This window comes from Muscardinus avellanarius (genome assembly GCF_963383645.1).
Source record: "Muscardinus avellanarius genome assembly, chromosome: 5".
Taxonomy (NCBI): Eukaryota; Metazoa; Chordata; class Mammalia; order Rodentia; family Gliridae; genus Muscardinus; species Muscardinus avellanarius.
Window position 1 is genome coordinate 11,549,284 of NC_137790.1, and position 20,021 is coordinate 11,569,304.

A 20,021-nucleotide genomic window follows, 5' to 3' on the forward strand; every position below is an offset into this window, starting at 1 on the left:
GAAGTAATAGCAGAAAAATTTCCAAACATAGAGCAAGAGGTCGATACACAGGTCCAGAAAACTTATAGAACTCCCTTTAGACAGGATCAGAGAAGAGGATCCCCATGCCACATAATTGTCAAAATGACCAATGTGGAAGCCAAGCAGAGAATCTTAAAGGCAACAAAAAACAAAGGGCCAAGTGACATTCAGAGGCAAACCAATCAGAATCACTTCAGACTTCCCAAACTAAGTCATGAGAGCCAGAAGGGCTTGGAGTAACATATTCCAAACTCTGAAAGAAAACAACTTCCAGCCAAAAATTTCCTACCCAGCAAAACTTTCTATCAAATTAGATGGAGAAATAAGAAGCTTCCATGACAAACAGAAACTGAAGGAATTTATGTCTTCAAAACCAGCACTAGAGAAAATACTCAGAGATTAACTACAAAGAAGAACTAGGTAACACACACCAGAACCAGAGAAACAAGATTTTCCATCCAACAGACAACTAAGATTAGTTATCTGTGGAGATTCATTACTTATGTTAGTCTTTTACCTATCTCTAAATTGTATTGTTTGCTTTTATTGTTGTTAATTTTTAGGAATTCTAGTTGGAATATTAATATACCTTCAGATATAGCATTTAGAAATATTTTATCCCATTCAATCAGTAACTGTTAACTCTGTTTACATTGTCTTTGGATATACAATATTTTTTTTTTTTTTAGGAGTTTGTATACTCTTCTGTTGCCTGTGTCATTGAAATCATATCCAAGAAATCACTGCCAATTTCAATGTTGTGAAGTTTTATGACCCAGATTTTCTTCTAAAAGTTTATAGTCTTAAGATTTATATTTAGGTCTTTTATCTATTTTGAGTTAATATTTGTATATGGTGTTAGGTAAGGGTCCAATTTTATTCTTTTTCATGTAATTATTATTTTTCAACAATATTTAAAAGATTATTATTTCCCTCACCAAATGTTCGTGGAAACCTTGTCAAAAATAACTTGACAATATATGAAAGAATTTAGCTCTAGGCTTTTATTTAACTCCAATGGTTTATATATCTGCCTTTAGAACAGTACTATACTGTTTCAATTATTGTAGCTTTATATGGTTTGAAATCAGAAAATATATATCTTCTAGCTTTGTTCTTTTTCGAGATCGTTTTGGGTATCTAGAGTCCATATTCCATATTAGGATAGATTTTTTTTCTGAAAAATAAATATATAATTATATGATAGTTTCACCTAAAAAAAAAAAAGAAAAAAAATATTCTCTGGTAATAAAGAAAGCAAAAAGAAATATTGAAATGTTATCTTTAAGTTATCAAAAGCTTGGTATCAGACAAATGAAACTGTTATGTGAGATTATCATTTTTAATTTTGGATAAATTGCTATAATACTAGATGTCAACCACTAAGCCAAGCATGGGAAGGAGGGATGGGGAGGGAACGGGGTGGGGATCGGGTGGGGGCTGACTGGGAGATGTGTGCATGTATGTCTACAAAAGTTTGTATCCCACTATGATGTATGAATACAGTGCACCAATAAAAAAATTTAAAAAATAATAAATAAATAAATAAATAACCACTCAAAATAATGCTTACTATGTCCTCAGTTCAAAAGTAAAGAGAATTGCCAGGCTTGGTGGTGCATGCCTATAATCTCAGTACCTGAGAGGCTGAGACAGGCAGATTATAGGTTCAAGGCCAGCCTTGGCAACTTAGCAAGATTCTCAGCAACTTAGTGAGAACCTGTTTCATGCTAAAAATAAAACAGGGCTGGGGTGTGACTCAGAGGTAGAACACCCCTGAGTTCAATCCTACTATCTCTAAATAAATAAGTGAATGAATAAATTAATTAAAATATAGAAAGAACCACAAAGTAATTTTGAACTCTACTTATAGGTGTGTTGCTTGTATTGTACATAAGGGTAGCTATTCTGAAACTCCTCTGTATATGCTGTAGGATTAAAGGAGGAGGCCCCATCACATTCCCTGCAGCAGAGCAGAAGCTGCAGATTTCTTTCGGAGCCCACCTCTTCCACAGGCCTGTCAGGGGCTGCTCATCTCCCACCTGGTACCCACTAAGGTAAAGTTCAAGGCCAAGCAATAATGCAGATCAACTCAATTTGGTCAACCATGGAAGGGGGACATCTACTAAGGTCCAAGGATTTGGAGTTTTAACTGTACAAAAGACAGACAAGTCCCTCCCTCACAGAACTTTTATTTTGGTGCAAGCAAACGTTTTACACACACACACACACACACACACACACACACACACACACACAAACACTCTACACACACCTGCATGTAACAAGTGCTATTCAGCTAATGGGAAAGAGAAGTGGGAAGAAGGAAGCACTTCAGTTGGTCAGGGAGCACCTTACTGGGTGGTGACAAACTGAAACCCGAAAGGTAATGAACCAACTCTGTGAGGGTCCAGGATTGTATTGTGGGAAGAAGGGACACTAAGTGCAGTGACTCTGACGCACGAAAAAACCTGGCCCACTTCAAAACAGGTCAATTTCTGGAGGGTAGAAATCAAGGAAGAGAATGATGCAAAATAAAAGAGGAAAATAGAGATCGTATTGGGACTGGTACCCTTGGTAATGACTTTAGATCTTATTCTCAGTGGAGAGTTTTAAGTGGATTTACTTTTTAAAAATATTCCAGCTGCTATTGGGAAAATGAAGTCTCAAAAGGGAGCGTGAAATCGAATCCAGCCTAGGTGCTCCAAAGGAGGACCCAGGTAAGGTGGCAGAGCAGGAGGCCACCCGCCGAAACAGAAGAAGTGGCCAGCTTGGAGATAACGTCTGTCAATGGCCTCAGAAGCACTGCTGATGGGTGGATGTGGGACAGAGAGGAACTAGGTGCGCCCCTCAGAGATGCTCCTGCACCCAGGGCCATGAGCTGGGATGGTGAAGGCTGGGAGGCAGGGCGGGCAGAGGAGATCCAGACCCCAGGGGGCTCCCTCCGGCCCTTGGTGAGATGATCCAGCTGCTGAGCCATAACTCAGAAGTATCCTGCACAGCACAGGTCCCATGGCCCTACCCTGCCCACCCCCTCCCGGGACCAGAGCACCCGCTGCCCAGTCCTCTGCTGTGTCTTCGCCCCAACTCTTCCCTCAGGAGCCTGTTTCTGAGGGGCTCCCCTCCCGTCTTCTCTCCTCCAAAGGCCCTGCCACCCCGATTCCCAACCTTCATCTAAATGCCACGCCACACTTCTTTTTCTTTCCTTTATCTTCTGGTTTTGGTCAATCCCCTCCGCTTTCTCTTCCCAGTCGACATCACAGCAAGGCTGGAACAATTTTAAGCATTCCAGTTGCCAAAAGGATATCCGCCAGTTTCTTTCCAGTTCCTTATTCGTAAGGAAATTTCTAGAAAGATGTATCATCTTTGGCTATTGTTATAATTTGGCATTACACACAATGACCAAACCCCATCTTCTGAGAATTCAGGTTTCTTGTACTCTTCATTGGAAATCAGATGGGAGAGACAAACAGTCTTCATAAAATGAATAGTTTACAATTTAAAAGTTGAGAAACTCGCTAACTAGACTATAGTTTCTACATGGAAACATTATAAAGGCAGCTCACATATACTCCTAATCAGTCTATAACCCTCATGTATTTGAAACAAAGTCCAGAGTCAAGAATGTAAAGGAGGGAGGGAGAAGAAGGGAGAGAACAAAGAATACTCAATTTTCAATGAAAAATTCTCTTCTAATCCAGATGCTAGACACAGGAGCTAAAACTTCAGAGCCAATGCCTAAAACTTCAGAGTCCATCCTATCCCTCTCCCTATAAGGAGCAAGGCAGCCCTGAGACCTTTAGAGAAAAACCACATAATACAAGAATAATATGGAGGGGGGATTGTGGGACAAACTGTGATTACTTACCAACCATCTAGACTAGAAGAAGGCAAGTACTGCCAAGGGTTACTATTAAGCAAGTCCAAGACCTGGAGCTAGAAGACAGATCCTGCTCATCCTCTGGAATACATTATCCCATCATGTTAGTACATCTTTAGTCCACAAATTTTGAATTACTTTTCATAAATATTTCTTTAGGGAAAACATCGGCATTTTTAACAATTTTTTAAAATAGGAATTTTTTATAAAAGTAAAAGGTCATCACAAATTTATTTGGCAGAATGTCAGAAAACAAAGATATAAAAAACATTTCTGATTCAACTTATGACTACTAAAGTGCCATTTTTTATTGCTAGTAAAAGTTTTCATTATAAAAATAAATTAGCAAAAGCTATCATAGGTGCTGGGATGCAGCTCAGTTTCCCTAGCATGTACAAGGCCCTGAGTTAGATGCCTAGCACTGGAAGGAAAAAAAAAAATGACTTTTAGCCATGCAGCTAAAGATAGAAATGACTTTGGGCCACTAAACTAAAAACAGTTTAGACAACTGACAATGACCTTAATTATGAAAGTAAAATTCATTAAATAATATTTTGCTTTTCTCCTTGACACTCATTATTATGTGACAACTTTCTGTCAATATTGACTTGACTATCTCCTTCCACAAGTTTGTAATTTTGAAGAAAGTCCAGATTTTGTCTATTTTGTTTCCTATTAGACCCTGTGTCTACAACAGTCAAGGGCTCTAGTAGACATCTGTTAAATATGTTTTTAGTGTTGATTTCCTCAGTAGAGTATTCATCATAAGATACTTCTTGAATGAAACTTCAATAACTGTGACTCTAACAGAAAGTCTGAGTCAGTGGAGGAGAAACCAGGCTTGGAAAAGCAGGTTGTGCTGAGAGGTCTTGAAGGAGGGAGGCGGGATTATATGCCAGGATGCAAAGCAAAAGAAGCTGCTATGATTAAAACAGGTGCCACAGAAGTCTCTGCACCTAAATTTAGGTGTACCTGACAGGACAGAGCTCCTGCGCCTGCCTGGCATGATTTCTCACTCAAATGCTCTTCTCTTCTCAGTCTTTTCCTTCTCTAGCTCTAGCTGATCAGAAATTATAACTAGAGTGGCTTCAGAGGCACAAGGACACAAGCAAAGAGAGAATCTAGCAGCCAATTCACTGACAACCAGCCGAGATGTCAGGAAGCCAAAATAAAAGACAGCAGACATGCACGCGCAGTACAGGGACCTGGGACCGTTTAATATAAACCTGAATATATCCAAACACAATGAAAAATATATCTTTCCCATGAAAGTTTTTCTATTTCACAACATAAATTTTATAATGGTGACATTTAATCAAAAAAAGCTTAGGCTGAGTTCTGAAGACTGAAATCAACAAGATAAGAACAAGATAAGGTTATAACTAAAAACAGCTGGGTCATTTAAGAAGATGAGTAAGTAGTTAGAAAGTTTACAATATCAAGGCTCTGATGCTAATAGCTACTGTGTGTGTGTGTGTGTGTGTGTGTGTGTGTGTGTGTGTGTGTGTGTGTGTGTTCTGCTGAAGATTGAACCTAAGGGTACTCTATCACTGATTTACATCTCTAGCCCTTTTTAGACTTATACTTTTTTTTTAAATTTTGAGACAAGGTCTTGCTAAATTGCAGAGAATGGCATTGAACTTGTCATTCTCCTGTCTCTGTCTCCAAAGTACTGGGATTACAGGCATGCACCACTGCACCTGGCTTTTTTTAGTTTTATTTAGAGTGCCTACTATATTATAGGCCAAGCACCACACTAAGACCTTTTTTTTCCTTTGGTGGTACTGGCGTTCCTGGAAGCCCTTCTACTCCGGGCTACACTCCCAGACCTATTTTATACTTTTTTATTTTTGGAAACAGGGTCTCTTAAGCCAGCAAGGCTGGCTTCGAACCTGCGCCATCCTCCTGTCTCCGCCTCCCAAGCGCGGGGATTACAAGCATACGCCACCACACCTGGGGTATTACTATTATCTTTAAATATACTTTTTCTGCTAATCCTCTGAGCAACTCTGAAATAAAAGTACAGGCACTCCCATTTTCTAGACTGAGAAACCGAGATGAAAGGAGGGATGGACACACACACACACACACACACACACACACACACACACACACACGGTATATTTATGTTCGAAATCATAGAGACAGAAAGCAGTGTAACTAGGATTCAAACTTAGATACGTGGCTCTAAGTCATATGCTCTTTCTATTAAAGCAAGCTGCCTTCATAACACTAACAAACTCAGGGAAACCGAGTACTAAGTTTAAGAACCACACACTGTGGGGAAATGTGGCTGCTTCTAGGACAACACAATTCAGCCTGGCTCTCCAGAGCCATGGGCCTAATCCTAAACTATTATTTGCCACTCTTTTCAGTACAATCTCTTTCCTGTGGCTTCAAATGACCAAATGCCTGTTTGTGACAGCAGAATTCAATAATATCTATCCATCATTCACCCTTCATGTACCATACTGTAAGAAAAACTGGTTATTTCTAATGTCTACAAACTCTCAAATATTTTCTTTACCTTTTATTCTTCAAGCAATAAAAGATAAAAACAATTCCATATGAAGCAAGAAGTGTGAGACATTCAAATGAATATAATGGATGTGGATGAAGGCCCAAACTAATTGTTAAGAAAATATTATTATCTAGTGGAAATTCAACTTTTTGACAGAGCATTGCCATTGTTTGGTATCAAAAAGACACTTTCCAGAAGTACTTCCCTAGTAAAGAGTAACAGAGTATTAGAGACTACAATAATACGTACTCCTTCTAAGAGCATAATAAATCATATTACTGAATAAATAGGACTGGACATTCTGCTTATGTAAAATTCCAACTTACCATATCTGTGCTAAGACAGGTTGAGGTAACCCAGATTGAAAAAAAAAGCTCCTTGCTTGATCACCTGTAAGTTAAGTGGAAAAAGTTTCAGAAAAAAACAACAGCTGACAGAAATAGACAAAATCACAAAAATAACAGCAAAGTCACAAAAATAACAAAGAGGCTGCACCCTATATATAAAATTAAACACATAGAAGTGAAATGGTGAGTCTATAAGCAACAGTAAGACCAATGTAATGGCACTGACATAAAAACTGAACTATAAAAAAATCATCTCAAAAAGGCCCTACTATTTGCTAGAATCAATTGTCTGCTTTAATCTGCTATGTGATAAGATGTTAGCTACCATCAGGACTACCATAAATCTGGACACTTAGTCTCCAGCGTGGCTCTACTGAAAGGTGGTGGGACCTTTAAGAGGTGGGGCCTAGTGAGAAGTCTAGGATTATGAGGGTTTGTACTCAAAGAAGATCCTGGGACTCCAGCCCCCTCCTCTTCCTCTTTCGGGCTTCTTCTGCCACATGGTTTTGCCATGATGTATTATGACACCACAGACACGGAACAGCTCCAATCAGCCATGAACTGAAATCTCCAAAAATATGAGCCCAAATAAACCTTTCCCATTTATTTGTTTGTTTACACTTTTTGTGGTATTGGGGGCTGAAGCCAGGGTTGCTCTACCACTGAACTACATCTTAGTCCCCACCCCTTTTTTGTGACACTAGGGATTGAACCCAGGGGGATTCTACCTCCAAGCTATATCCCCAGCCCTATTTATTTTTATTTTGAATCAGGGTCTCACAAGGTTGAAGAGAGTCTCACTACTTGCTAAGGCTATCCTGGAGCCTGCTATTTTCCTGTTTCAGCCTCCCCTGTACTAAGATTACAAGCAACACCACCATGCCCTGTTTCTCTAGCTCTTTTTTTATGCTTTATTTTTGAGAGAGAGTTTTGCTAAATTGCCTAGGTTGGCCTCCACCTTGCTGTCCTCCTACCTCAGCCTCCCAAATTGCTAGGATTAAATGTGTGTGCTACCACATCCAGCTGAACCTTTCCTCATTATCTGAGATACTTTGCTAAGTAGTAGAAAACTGATTAACACAGTGACAAAGCACAGCTACAGAAATCCTTAGGGAAAAACTAATGAGCCATACTTTATTTTTAAGAAAATACATAAGCCAGGCGTGGTGGTGCACGCTTGTAATCCCTGCACTTGGGAGGCGGAGACAGGAGGATCACGCAGATTCGAAGCCAGCTGCGCTGGCATAGGAGACCCTATTTCCAAATTAAAAAAAAAAAAGTATAAAATAGGTCTGAGAGTGTAACCCGGAGGTAGAAGGGTTTCCAGGAACCCCAGTACCACCACCCCCCAAAAAAAGAAAGAAAGAAAATACATTGCAGCCAGGCATGGAGGCACACACTTGTAATCCCAGCATTTGGGAGGCTGAAACAGGAGGAATGCAGTTCATGGACAGCCTCAGCTACTACTTAGTGAGGCCCTTTGCAACTCAGTGAGACCCTGTTTCAAAATAATAAAAAAAAAAAATAGGGCTGGGGGTGTAGCTCGGAAGTAGAATGCTCCTGGGTTCCATTCCCAGTACCACACACACACAAAATACACTGCAGTCAGGCATGGTGAGGCACACCTGTAACCCCGGTACTTGGAAGGCTGAGCCAGAAGGACCACAGGTTATAGGCCAGCCTCAGCAAGTTAGTCAGGCTCTCAATGACTTAGTGAGATCCTGTTTCAAAATAAAAAATAAGCCGGACATGGTGGCACACACCTGTGATCCCAGTACTTGGGAGGCTGAGACAGGTTGGAGGACAGCCTCAGCAAACAGTGATACTCATCAACCTAGCAAGACCCTGTTTCAAATAAAAATAAAAAATAGGGCCAGAGGTATAGCATGGAGATAGAATGTCCCTAGGTTTAATCCCCCATACCACCAAAATAAATAAAATAGGGCTGAGGGTGTGGCTCAGCAGCAGAATGCCCCTAGGATAATATCTAGAACCACCACCACCAAAAAAAAAAAAAGCTATTTCCAATACCTATACTCCAGATTTTGGGTGCTTCTGATATATTTATGGAGAATATATAACAACTAACTAAAAGAGTACATCAGTGATGAGGAATTAAAAAACTAAAAAAGTTACATTTTAAATACATACAAAAGCATTTCTCCAGAAAATCCATAACCCATTTTTCCTAAAGTGAATTCCTGAAGAATAATTAAACAGGAAAGACAATAGACAAGGCAAAGTACAAAGTGACCTTTAGAGAGACAGCAATAAAATCCTTTTTTAAAATGTTTACAATCTGTTAATAGTTTCCTGAGTCAGTCGGGATCAGAATTAAGCAAGTGTTTTAGCTCCAGGGCCACGATCTTAAGAAATATGGTCCATTGATTGTAACCATCCCTTCCACGATATGTCCCCAACAAGTGACTAGCATGACCCAAGAACAGCAAACAAAGTCTGAAAATGATTACAAGAAAAGCAATTATAAAAAGCCAGGCTGAAGTTCGAATAAACCACCCCTGGTCACCTGCTGAGTTCTACTTTGCATAATAATAGTCCTCCAGGGACATAGGTGCCCGGCTGCTAAAAGTGAAAATACTGACTTGAATTACCAGTAATAAATCCAGAGATTGGCTTTAAACTATGGAACTGCTGGTCGTGCTTCGCTCTTTCCTCTACAGTTATGGCCCAGATATCCAGGCTGCCTGCAGTCCAAATGAAAGACAAGTTATTCAGCGAGAAAAGCAAGACACTCACACGCACAATTTCCATAGCACTTTAAAGGTCTGTCAGTGTGTTAAAACTGGTTTGATAAAATAACATCTGCTTGTCCTGGAAAGAAATGCATTTGAAGTTAGAAAAGTAGGAGTAAAGCAGGACCAAAAAATAATTGGCACAGATTCCTTTCTTGGCAACTTGTCCTGTGAAGACATTGAGTTAATAATTTATTTATATAAGCCTAAGTAATAGATTAAATTATCTGAAACTTAAAACCACATTCTCGGATACCTTAAATGTTACAGGCAAACGTTATGAAAGAAGATGAACGTGTAAGGTCATGGGTTAAATCCTCAGCGTGTGCGCGCCACACACACAACACACAGAAAGAACAGAAACAGGAGAAAGCAGCTGAGTCTCACAGCTAGGAGCCTGTGTGTGTGATTCCACGAAAATCTCTTTGAAGTGGTAAATATACTCAAATACCAATATTCAGCACTCAAATGTTGTGATGGTTGCACAAGTTTGAAAATTTACTAAAAAACCACTGTACAGTTAAAATTATCAAATTTTGTGGTGAGTTATACCTCACTAAAGCTGTTTTCACAAATGAGTATTTTGGTTAAAAAAAAAAAAAGCCAATCAAAGAGCCTAGGATTTAGGTTTTCCTTTGGTTTCAACTCTTTGACCAGAGATCTCTTGACTCTTGTGATTTCCTAGCTTTAGTCCTTGGTCTACTCAAATCCATTAAAATAATTCTAGTTAACAGACTTGGAAATCTGTCAAAGTCCAGACACTTTGCAAAAAGGCAGAAACAGAATAAATATGTTTTATACAAAATGTGAATAGGCCTGGCAAAATGTTTAAACACCGTGTCTCCCTTCTCTACAGATATGGATCCCTTTAGTCACTGGAAATATATTCACTGAACACTCTGATTGTGTCAAAGACTGCATCAGAGTACCTTAAAAAATTGATAGTAATTAAGAAAACGGACAAAACAAAACCCCCACACAAAACAATAACAATACATCTTGAAAGTCTATAGATGTCTATATCAATTCCATAGCTGTGATCACAGAATGGTGCTTTGTGCCCCTGAGCCTCTTCATGACAACTGGATCTGACAGGTGCCAAGAGGGATCTGTTAACATGGCACACAGACTTCTGCTGAAAAGATAATGGGGCCAGGAAGGAAGAACTGCATTTCACAATTTCCAAGGAAGGTCAGGGAAAATTACATTTCTGCACATTTTATGCAGATTGATGTTTCAAATTGATGAACAAAACTAAAAGACCTTATGTTTTAAATTCAAAGTATATAATAAATGATCAAGCCACTTCAACAAATACGTTAAAAAGAAAAAAATGAGATGGAGGAAAGCGTTTCTAAACTCAGTGACTCAGAAAACATATGAATTAACTGTGATTTAGGAACCTCACTTGGATCTCAATTTGGACAAGCAAACCATTACAAAAAATGCCTAAAGACTATCAGGGAAAATTATTGTAATAGACATTTTATAGGTATGATAGTGTGGCATATAAATTTTTATATGTTTGACAATGGTATTATAGTTATATCTTCAAAATGTTCTTATATTTTAAACATACTAAAATATTTATAGAGGAAATTATATAATGTATGAGATTTGCTTCAAAAAAATACAGGTAAAACAATATTGGCCATAAGTTGATAATTACTAAAACCGTAAGATACAGTACATGAGGGCTGATTATATTATTTGCTCTGTGGGGATTTTTTGGTTTTTTTTGTTGTTGTTGTTTTTTGTTTGTTTGTTTTTGGTACTGGGGAACTAAACCTAGGGCATTGCACATGCTAGGCTAAAGCTCTACCACTCTACATTAAACTATACCCATACTATACTTTTTTTTTGGTACTGGGAATGGAATCCAGGGGCTTTCTACCTCCAGGCTACACTCCCAGACCTATTTTATACTATTTTATATTTTATTTGAAAATTAGGTCTCACTAAGTTGCTGATACCCTCACTAAGTAGTTGAGGCTGGCTTTAAACCTGTGCGATCCTCCTATCTCAGCCTCCCCTCCAAATACTGGGATTACAAGCGTGCACCACCACAACCGGCTCACATTATACTTTTTTACCTGAAATTCCCATCATAGTAAATTCTTAAAATCTGCCCCAAAATACATTTAAAAAGAGAAATTTTGAAAACTTACCACCAAAAGGCGTTGGAAACTGAGCCATGGTTCTGTTACTTTTACCTTGCTAATCTTGGCCTGTAATTGAAATGCAACATTTAAGCTTATGAAAATGCCACTCCTATATACTTATAAACATACTAACTTGCAGTCTTTAATGATCAGAAGGCAACACTAGAGCTAAGGAATATCTCTACAAGTGAAAGTTTCAATGGAAGCGCTCCATTCACTCATTCTCTGCAGATCTTAGCACAGAGTGATGGAAACAAGGAACGCCGATGAAGGAACAGCGACAGCTATCAGTCTGATGAATGATACCAAGAGCGCAGGGCAGCCTAGTACATCACAGTGCTGTACCTGCTACTTTTAAACATGCTTTTTTCTTAACTGTTTGTATACATCATTTCAACCACTGGATGGTTATAATAGCTTCTTTTTTATTGACCACTTAATATAAGCTGCATATTGTATTAGGTGATGTGGGTGGGGAGATACTGGGGATTGAACGCGGGCATTCTACCTTTGAGCTACACCTCTAACTCCATTTCTTTTTTTATTTTAAACAGGTTCGCAATAAGTTGTTAAGGGTGTCACTAAATTGCTGAGGCTGGCCTTGAACCTGAGATTCTCATATTTCAGCCTTCCAAATACTAGAGTTAAAAAGATATGACACCATGCCCAGATACTTATAAGGTAATTTATAGGTTTTTTCTCATCTTCACCACAACCCTGCAATAGGTACTATAGTAGCATCCCCACTTTACAGAAGAGGCAAATGAGAACTAGAGAGAGAAGTGATTAGAGCAGTATCATACATTTGGTGGCTGCGCTGGGATTTGGGCATGGATAGCTGCGTTCCCTGCGTCCCACCTGTGAAAAACAGTGTCTAAGATGCTGCTTAAAGATTATGAGAGCCTGGCATGGTGGCGCACGCCTGTGATCCCAGTACTTGGGAGGCTGAGACAAGACTGCTGATTTGTAGCCAGCCTTAGCAACCCAGGCCATCTACAACTTAGACCCTGTTTCAAAAATAAAAAATAGAATAGTGCTGCGGTGTATAGCAGGAGGTACGATGCCTCTGGGTTCAATTACTAGTACAAATCATCATCATCATGAGAAGGGAGCCTGGCCTGATGGTTTGCATGTAATCTTAGTACTTGGGAGAATGAGACAGGAGGATCACAGTTGTGAGGACAGCCTCAACAACTTAGCAAGGCCCTCCACCCTCCGCATTTAGTGAGACCCTGTTTCAAAATAAAATACTAAAACTGGGCTGGGGGCATAACTCAGAAGTGGAAAGCCCTAGGTTCAATCGCCAATAACACACACACACACACACACACACACACACACACACACACACACACACACTTATGAGAAATGTATAAATGATACATATTGTACTAATGTCTGCCCAGAATATCAAACAGAATCTAATACTCCAAAAATTCCCACCAGGCATTTATGAATAAACAGCCAATATACAACTTAAAAAAAAAAGGCAAATTTAATGAGTGTTTTTCCAGCTTGGTGTAGTGGCACACACTTGTAATCTCAGTACTTGGGAGGCTGAGACAAGAGGATTGCAGGTTCACAGCCAGCCTCAGCTACTTAGTGAGGCCCCCTGCAACTTAGTGAGACCCTGTTTCAAAATAAAAGAATAAATGTCCCTGGGTTCAATCTCCAGTACCACAATAAATAAATATATAAATACATATTGAGTATTTTTTCTTATGCTTAATTTAATTTTCACATAGCAAAGAAGCACAGTTAAAAAATTACTACTCAGCCAGGCGTGGTGGTGCACTTGTAATCCCCGTGCTTGGGAGGCGGAGACAGGAGGATCACTCAGGTTCGAAGCCAACCATGCTGGCTTAAGAGACCCTGTTTCCAAATAAAAAAGTATAAAAATAGGTCTGTGAGTGTAGCCCGGAGGTAGAAGGGCTTCCAGGAACCCCAGTACTACCAAAAAAAAAATATATATATATATTACTACTCAGATTACAAAGTTTAAATGAATTAAAATATTTTTAAATGAGTCTCTTGCCCTAATACATTGCAAATTCAACTTCCAATCTGTTCATGATAATTTTCCAAAAATCATATTTTTAAATTTCCAAAAGTTTCTTTTTGTTCTCTACTCTTTCTTAGAACCCTATCTTTTTTAAAACAAAAAATGTTTTTGTTTATTTTGTACTGGAGATTGAACACAAGAGTGTCCTCCCTCTGAGCTGCACCCTTAGCTCCTTTTAATTTTTCAGTTTTGAAAACAGTGTCTCCCTCTGCACACATGCTGGTGTTCAACCTGCAATCTTCCTGTCTCAGCCTCCCAAATACTGGGATTATAGGCATGCCCGTGCCTGGCTCTTTTTAAGAATGTTGAAAGGACACTTGTGTTTCTTCTGCTTTTTGTTTTTGTTGCTCCTTTTGCTTTTTAGTTTTCTGTTTCTTGACTCATTTAGTTCTTCCAAGTTCCTTTTTTGTTTGTTTGTTGGCTGATTATCAATTTGGGTGTCTTTTTTTCATTCTTGAGACTTTCTTCATAATTTAGTGATCCATGGAGGTTCCTTTGCATTTGAGAGTAAGGCACTAAAAAATTGCTCAGAAGCTTGGCATGGGAGGCAGACATGTTGAGTGAAAGGCTTCTCTGCATGATGATCAGGTACACTGAGATGTCTTTTCATTGGGAGGCCTCCAAACATCAGTATTCACTGAAGCCACTCTTTTGCCAGAAAGAAGGACTGGCTGGGTTAAGATGAGTAGAACACTGTCTAGATGCTGGAGGAGGTACAGACTTGTATGGGATTCCTTGATTTTCAGTCCCACATTTCAGCACTCTATCCTAGAGTTTCCCTGGTTTCAGCACTCTTCTGACCTCCCAAGAAAAAAAAGGAGATTGCAGTAGTCACCTATCTGCTGAGGAGACAGGAGAGGATGGTTCAAAATATCTGGATGAAGACCCTTAAAAAATTCCCAAATCAGGTGTGGTGGAGACATGCCTGTAATCTCAGTACTGCAGAAGCTGAGACAGGAAGATCACAGGTTTGAGGTCAGTGCTGAGTAACTTAGATCTTTTTTTTTTTTTAAGGGCTGGGCACAGGCTCAGAGGTAGAACACCCCTAAACCCAATCCTTACCACTACTACTGTTACCACTACTACTACTACTACTACTACTAATAATAATAATAATAATAATAATAATAATAACAACAATAATAATAAAAGAAAATAAAGAATCTCCATGTTGAGCTGCTGACATCTGTAGGGCCTTATCTTCCTCTGTGACCTCAGGTACTACTACTTTATTCCCCTACAGTTTGTGAATAATGTTAAAGCCACTGGTTCCTCTATTGTTCTTTTCCTTTATGAGTTAGCATCTTTTATGATTGCTACACCTTCAGGGGAGGAGAAGAGAGCAGGTGGTCAAGCAGCCTTTTTTGTTGTGTGTGTGGTCCTGGGGATTGACCTCAGGGGCATTCTACCTTTGAGCCACACCCCCAAGCCACATTTTTTAATTTTTATTTTGAAACAGGGTGTCACTACTTGCTGAGGCTGTCCTTGAACCTCTGATCCTCCTGTCTCAGCCTCCCAAGTACAGGCTTATTTATGCCAGCACGCCCAGCTCAAGCAGCCATGTTGAAGCAGAAGTCTGAGAATCTTGTTTTAGAATAGACTACTTATTTCTCATGCCAATGTCCTTTAGAAGCTGCTGGTCTCTACCACTGTTTCTTTCTCAATTATGTAGGCAAGCTCAGTGATTTTCAAAAACAGTAATGCATTTTTATCTCACTTAATCCTCATAACATTCTTTTGAAATTGACATGTCATACACCTTCCAAAAAGGGCAAGCTCTGAATTATTAAAACATGGTAAAATAAATATTTAATATACATGTGGAAAATACATTCTGTTCATTCTGTTTTACTTTCATTCTTTGCTATTTATTGAAAAATATAGAATAGTTAGATTTCTTTGTACCCAGCCAAAGCTACATTTTACCATATTTTCTTACTGATGCTAATCATTTTACAGATATATCTCTTAGGTTTTCTAAATCTTTATCTTCTGGAAATAAAAAAAAATGTATCCTAAAACTAAGATGTATAAAGTAGTTGTGATAGCAGTAATTTTTGTAGCCTCATATTCCTATGGTGATAGTTTCAATGTTTTTAATTTTAATATGCTGGTTTGTTGCTATATTTTTGTAGTCCTTAGGATGTTTAGGCAGTTTCCTTCTATTACTATTTTACTTAATTTTATTAAAGAAGTGCTGCTTATATGTATGCACATACACATATACAATTTATTTATATATATATTTTAAGGAGGTGGTAAAGGCGGCTGAACCCAGGACCTCATGCATGCAAAAGAAGCACTTCAGCATTAAGTTATACTCCAGCCCTTTTTATTTTTTAGTGATAGTCTCGCTAAATTCCCTAAGTTGGCCTCATACTTGCAATCCTCCTACCTTAGCCTTTCCAGTAGCTATGATTATAGGTGTGCCCAGCCTTAAATATATTTTTCAGAAGGTTTTTTTTCTTAGAACTTAATTAAATAATCACATATTTTTCTTTAATTAATATTCTGTTTTACAGTGGTATATTAGCTAATATTGAATTATTCTAGAATTTAAGGACTAAACTCAATTCAAACTCAAACATGTTTTTTATACCAGACAGCTAAGCTTGATTAATTTTTCTTTAGAATTTCTACTTAAGAAAATGTTATATATTAGTAATGCATGCCTACCCATGCAGATAGCAGCATAATTCACAATAACCAAGTTATGGAACCAACCTACGTGTCTGTCAACAGATGAATTAAGAAAATGCACATGTACACAATAGAGTTTTGCTCAGCCATAAAAAGTGAAATTATGTTATTTGCAAGTAAATGGATGGAAGTAAAGAACATATGCTAAGTGGGACAAACCAAACTCAGAAAGTCAAGGGTTGTATGTTCCCTCTTGTATGTGAAGCTAGAAAGAAAAATGGAAGAAAAGGAGACCTGATGAGAGTAGAAGAGACCAGGGGGCTAGAGGAAGAAGCGGGGAGGGAGGAGCGGAGGAATGCTTATGCATGCACAGATACATCACAACGGGTCCCACTATTCTAATGCTGTATAATTATAACACACCAATGTAAAAGCAAATGTACATGATTCTATGCACTAAAGTGGCAAGTCCAGAGGAAATGGATGTATTGATATTTCCCTATAAATTTCTAAATTTATCTTTTAAAATATATGAAACATTAACAAACCACAAAAATCACTGGGAATACAAAGACATAAAATTGAAAGAGATCAAGAAAAAATTATTTTGGAGGTGAAGTTAAATTAACCTTCAAGCAACAAACATTATCTATTATCAAAACCATTCACAGAGAAAGATCAAATATTTCCCTGTCTGTCTGTTTATGGTACTAGGGATTGAACCCAGGAGCATTCTACCTCTAAGCTACACCCCCAGCCCGATTTTTTATTCTTTATTTTGAAACAGGGTCTCACTAAGTTGCTGAGGGCTTTACTAAGTAGCTGAGGCTGGCCAAGAAGCTGGATCCTCCTACCTCAGCCTCCCAGCTGCTAAGATTACAAGCATGTGCCACCACACACGGCCTCCCCGATTTATTTTTATGAAGCCGGCATACTCTTAATTCTAAACTATTATAATAAAAGCATAAAAACAGACCATTTCACGTATAAATATAGGTATAATTTTATACCTTACTTTAAGGTATGAAATAAGCAGAATTGTACAAAAAAAAAGGTTATGGATAAAAAATAAACTGAAGTTTGATTCTCAACACTGAAAAAAATAAACTGAATTTTTATATACTAGCAAGCAAAAAATTATTAAGTAAAACATTCTCATTTACAGTAGCACCAAAAAAATATAAAATCCCTATTTAACAAAATATATACATGGCCCCTGTACTAAAAAGTAAAAAGTATTGCTAAGAAAGATTCTAGAAGACCTAAATAATCAAGAGATACATTCATGAACTGTAAGATTCAATGTTGTTAAAATGGCAGTTCCCTCCCAGTAAATCTGTACATTTGATCCAATCCCAATAACAAACATAGCAAGCTTTTTAGTAGAAATTGGCAAGCTCTTATTAACATTAATATGCAAATGAAAAAGCCTAGAATAACCAGAGCAAGTTTTAAAGTATCAAAATTAGATGATTTACCCTATCTGATTTCAAGATTTACTATAAAGCAACAGTAGTCAAGACCTTTGGTATTAGTGTAAAGAGAGAGCAATCAATCGAAGAGTTCAGAAATAGACCTACATATGTTTGGTCAATTGATTTTTGGCAATGTTGCAAAGGTAACTTGAAAGAAAAAAAAGTATTTTCAACAGAACTGAATCAACTATAGATAACCATGTGGAGAAGAAAACAAAGAACACAGACCCATACTAACATTTCACATAATAAACTCAAATTTAATAGGTCTAAATATAAAGGTCACTTACAATTTTAAAATAAGACAACTCAGTGAGGAGATAATAAAATAATTTACAAAATAAAGGTCAGGTGTGGTGGTGCACACTTATAACCCCAGTACTTGGGAGGCTGAGACAGGAGGATCATGCAGGTTCAAAGCCAGTTTCAACTACTTAGTGAGGCTCTCAGCAACTCAGACCCTATTTCCAAATAAAATATAAAAAATAGGTCTGGGAGTGTATCCCTGAGGTAAAAGCCCTGGGTTCCATTCTCAGTAACACACACACACACACACACACACACACACACACACACACACACACACAGTAGGTATAGTAAAGCATCTGTGTAATCCCAGGCACTAAGGAAGATGAGGGAGGATGGCAAATTCAAGGCTGCCCTGGGCAACACAGTGACATCTATTTCCAAAAATAAAATAAATACATGAAAAGATGTCCAACATCATTAGCCATCAGGGAAATACAAATTAAAATTACAATAATATCCTACTCTAGTTCTACTAGAGTGGCTGACATGAAAAAAAATGACCATCCATTAGCATGGATGCCAAGCATCTAGACTCACACACTGCTGGTGGGAATGCAAAATGGGACAACTCTGAAAAATGCTGAAAACTTTTCTTAAAAGCCTATACAGCTGAGAGGGGCATGGTGATGCACACTTGTAATCCCAGAATTTGGGAGGCTGAGACAGGAATATCACAGGTTCACTTAGCTACTTCCTGAGGCCTTCCCCAACTTAGTGAGACCCTGTTTCAAAATAAAAAATCAGCCAGAGGGTATAGCTCAGAGGTAGAATACCCCTGGGTTCACTCCCTAGTACTGAGAAAAAGAAAAAAAAAGCGATACAGCTGGAAGTTGGGTACCTCAAGGTGGCAGTGCCGAGGTGGTAGAACTTCTAAGAGGTGGCCCAGTGCAGTAGGGCTGGGGATGTAGTTCAGTGGCAGAGCTTGCATAAAGTATGTGAGATCCTGAGCTCAGTCCCCACTAAAGTTAAAAAAGAAAAGACTGATGAAGTTCTGGCAGTCCCCTGGCAGTGCCTGAAGGGGTGAATGTGTCCACTTTGTCTCTTCCCTCCTGGGTTGCCAGTGTGGTGCCACCCGCCATGTCCTCACAACAGCCAAGCAGAAGCTGGTGCCATGCTCTTGGACCTCCAGAACTGTGAGCAAGTGAACCTCTATTTATAAGATGAAAAAATACAAAAGGTTATACAGCTACCATTCTAGCCGGCCAATAATTTCTAGGTATTCAGCTCAAGGAAATAAAAATTTACATCTACACAAAGGTTTCTATACAAAGGCTCACATCAAACTTTCTTTCTTAAGTGTCAAAGTCTGGAACCCAAATGTCATATGATGAACTGATAAACAGTGATCTACCACACAATGAAATACTACTTAGCAATATAAAACTGCTGTTACTACAGGCAATAACAGGCAGGGATTTCAAAATTACCATGGAACATGAAAAAAGCCAAGTTTTTAAAATTACAAAGTATATACTCTATGACTCTAATTTTATAAAATAGAAAATGTAAACTAATTTTATGATATGGAAAATGGAAACTAATCTATAGTAACAGCAAACCAATCAGCTGTTGCCTGGAGAATGGAGTGAAGACCTGACAGAATCCGCAGAAGCAAAAGGAACATTTTGGAAGAACGGAAGGGTTTTCTCTTTGGGGAATGGTGAATGGTTCCACAAGCATATGCTTTTGACCAAAGTAACCTAACCATAGACTTTAAATATATGTAGTTTAGTGTACAGTCATGTGCCACATAATGTTTCAACGATGGACCACATATATAATGGTGTCCCCATAAGATTACAATGGAGCTTACAAATTCCAGTCACTCAGTGACATCCTGAGCAGTCAGAA

The 20,021-nt window shown here is 38.4% G+C and overlaps 1 protein-coding gene across 2 annotated transcripts in view; it reads right to left on the reverse strand.

The window, feature by feature from the left end:
- ITSN1 (intersectin 1) overlaps positions 1–11,718 on the reverse strand; it is a gene marked incomplete at both ends in the record, with an annotated part of 173,042 nt that extends 161,324 nt beyond the window's left edge. For both annotated transcript variants that reach the window (XM_080695676.1, XM_080695677.1), the window contains 3 exons: positions 6,749–6,812; positions 9,382–9,474; positions 11,691–11,718. In XM_080695676.1, coding sequence (XP_080551802.1) covers positions 6,749–6,812; positions 9,382–9,474; positions 11,691–11,718 — 185 coding nt within the window. The remainder of the gene's footprint in view (positions 1–6,748; positions 6,813–9,381; positions 9,475–11,690) is intronic.
- Between the last annotated feature and the right edge of the window lie 8,303 nt (positions 11,719–20,021).